This window comes from Herpailurus yagouaroundi, unplaced genomic scaffold, assembly GCF_014898765.1.
Source record: "Herpailurus yagouaroundi ecotype Mexico unplaced genomic scaffold, PumYag 194, whole genome shotgun sequence".
Lineage (NCBI taxonomy): Eukaryota > Metazoa > Chordata > Mammalia > Carnivora > Felidae > Herpailurus > Herpailurus yagouaroundi.
This window is the reverse complement of record NW_024412425.1, coordinates 6086965-6089185: the sequence shown is the minus strand read 5'-3', so window position 1 is coordinate 6089185 and position 2221 is coordinate 6086965. Positions and strand designations below refer to the sequence as shown.

Genomic DNA, 2221 nt, shown 5'->3' with positions numbered 1-2221 from the left:
GGCCAGGCATGAACAAGGCTGCTATAGAGCTAGGGCAGTAGGTGATCGAGAAGCAAATGTGGCCAAAGGACCCCTGGAGCCTGGAGCTACTGGGCCAGGCCTATTCAAGTCCCACAGAGCCCGTGGCAACTTCAGGCAGAAGGACCCTTCTCTGAGCCCCTCTGCTCCTCCCAGGGGCTGATCAGAGGCCACACCAAGGCCCTATGACCTCCCCCTCAACCTCTCCCCGCCAGCCCCCAGGGGACTCTCTCTTCAGGCTTTGGGCTTTCTCGGCTTGGAGTCTATCCTCCTTCTGCCCTTTATTTGCCTCGGTTGGGAGAAGTCACCCCCTTAATGTAAAGAAGGGCTCAGGATGGGAGAGCTAATGAAAGGCAGGATCTCAGCCAGAGAATATGCCGTGATTATTTACAAATGTGACCTGGCCCACAGAAAACCTTGGAAGTAGCTTTTCTGGTTTTAAAAAGACACCAACATTTACTTTGATATGTTTATATTATAGATATAATACATAAAACATCTAGCATGAAACTCTGCGTTCTCCCCAAAGAAGAGAACCAAGCTGTCCTTCCCTGCTCCCAGCCCCGCCGATCTGTGCGTGCTGGCTGGAGGCCGCCTCCCTCCAGACCAGGAGCCAGGGCCTCTGGTGGGGGCAAGCCTGTGGGCAGCCCAGGCCAGAGGGGAGTGAGGCCCATAGCCTCACACCCCCTTCAACACCCCCCCCCCCCCCCCCCCCGCCGGGAAAGAGGAAGCCCACCTCACCTCTTTGGTTCCCTTGGGAGCAAAAGCAATCCCAAAAACCAAAAGGAAAGAGAGCTGCAGACCCTCCCTGCAGCTGCTGACAAAGAGTCTCATTTTGGCAAGTATCTGAGCAAAACCAAAACAAAACAAAAACCAAATAAAATGGTGGTTTAGCATAGACGTGCACATTCACATTGCTCAAGGCACCGCTGGGACACAGAGAGGCCAGATACAAGTGTTGATATCGGCTGATAAAGCAAAATATTTGGAAAGCTTCTCATAACTTCGGTCCCTCTGGGATGGACAGATTGTGCTTCATGTTTGTATGCAATGCTGGCAACATACAGTACAAGGCTGATGGTCCCAGTGTCCCTTCACCCCACCCCCACCCCCGACCAGATCTCTGGGTTTCCCTCTTCCACCAGGCCACCACTCCCATGAACACATGTCCTTACAGCTCACCCATGACCTAGCTTTCTGATCTGACTGGGGGCAGGGGGCTCCCACTGGTCACCTGGTGACCCCCCATCTCAGTGGGTTCTGCCCAGGGAAGCCCAGCCTGTCACAGGCTGGGAGATTAGAGGCAAGGAACTAGGGACCCTCCACCTTCATGTAGGACTAAGGGAACAACGTTCCAAGTCCCTGTATCTCCTCCCCTCCGAGGACAGGCATTGAGGAGCGGCTAGGGCTGGCTTGTTGGGATCCCTGCTCCCTGAACCTTTCTCCTGCCATAGGCCGCACATTGCCTTCTCTCATGGAGGCCTGCAGCCTCAGGAATGAGGCAGGAACCCTCCAAATAAAATGACAAGGCACGTATTTGCTCCACCTACTCGGTAGGAATCGGAGCGGTGAGTTTGCGTTTCCAAGGCACAAGGTTATTCCTTAATACTGGAGCTGCCGGGCTTCCGGCTGAGCCCCATGGCACTTCTCCTCTCCGGCAGGGAGAAACCACTGCCTGACCCCTCATCTTAGACGCACCGAATCTGGCGCAGAGGAAGGCAAGGGGCGCGCGCGGCAGGCCAGGCTTTCTGGCGGCACCGTAATCTCCTAGTCCCGGCCTGCGCCGCTGGGGCAGTCTTGAGATCCGGAGACCCGAAACCACTCCCTGGGTCCCAGCCAGCGGCCGGCCCAGGGCGGTCCCGCCGCCCCGCGTCTCACGCGCAGTTGCCCATGGCCTTGACCAGGGAGCTCTCGGGCAGCTGGCGGAAGATGCCCCGCAGCGTGTCCAGTTCGCGGCTCAGTTGTTCCACCCGCTTGCGCAGGCGGTCATTGTCACTGGTCAGCTCCAGCACCTTCTGCTGTGTCTCCACGTTGCGCTGCTTGGCCTTGTCCCGGCTCTTGCGCACCGCGATGTTGTTGCGCTCGCGCCGCACCCGGTACTCGTTGCTGTTCTTGTCCACCGACTTCTTGACTTTGCCCGCGCCGCCGCCGCCGCCGCCGCCGCCGCCCGCGCGGAGGTCGGGGTGCGCGGCCGCCAGCCCCT

The 2221-nt window shown here is 58.2% G+C and overlaps 1 protein-coding gene across 1 annotated transcript in view; it reads right to left on the bottom strand.

The window, feature by feature from the left end:
• Positions 1–473: 473 nt before the first annotated feature.
• CEBPA (CCAAT enhancer binding protein alpha) overlaps positions 474–2221 on the bottom strand; it is a 3068-nt gene continuing 1320 nt past the window's right edge. Inside the window, exon 2 of the mRNA XM_040446216.1 lies at positions 474–2219. Within this exon, the coding sequence (XP_040302150.1) occupies positions 1893–2219 (327 nt within the window). The 3' untranslated portion in view covers positions 474–1892. The remainder of the gene's footprint in view (positions 2220–2221) is intronic.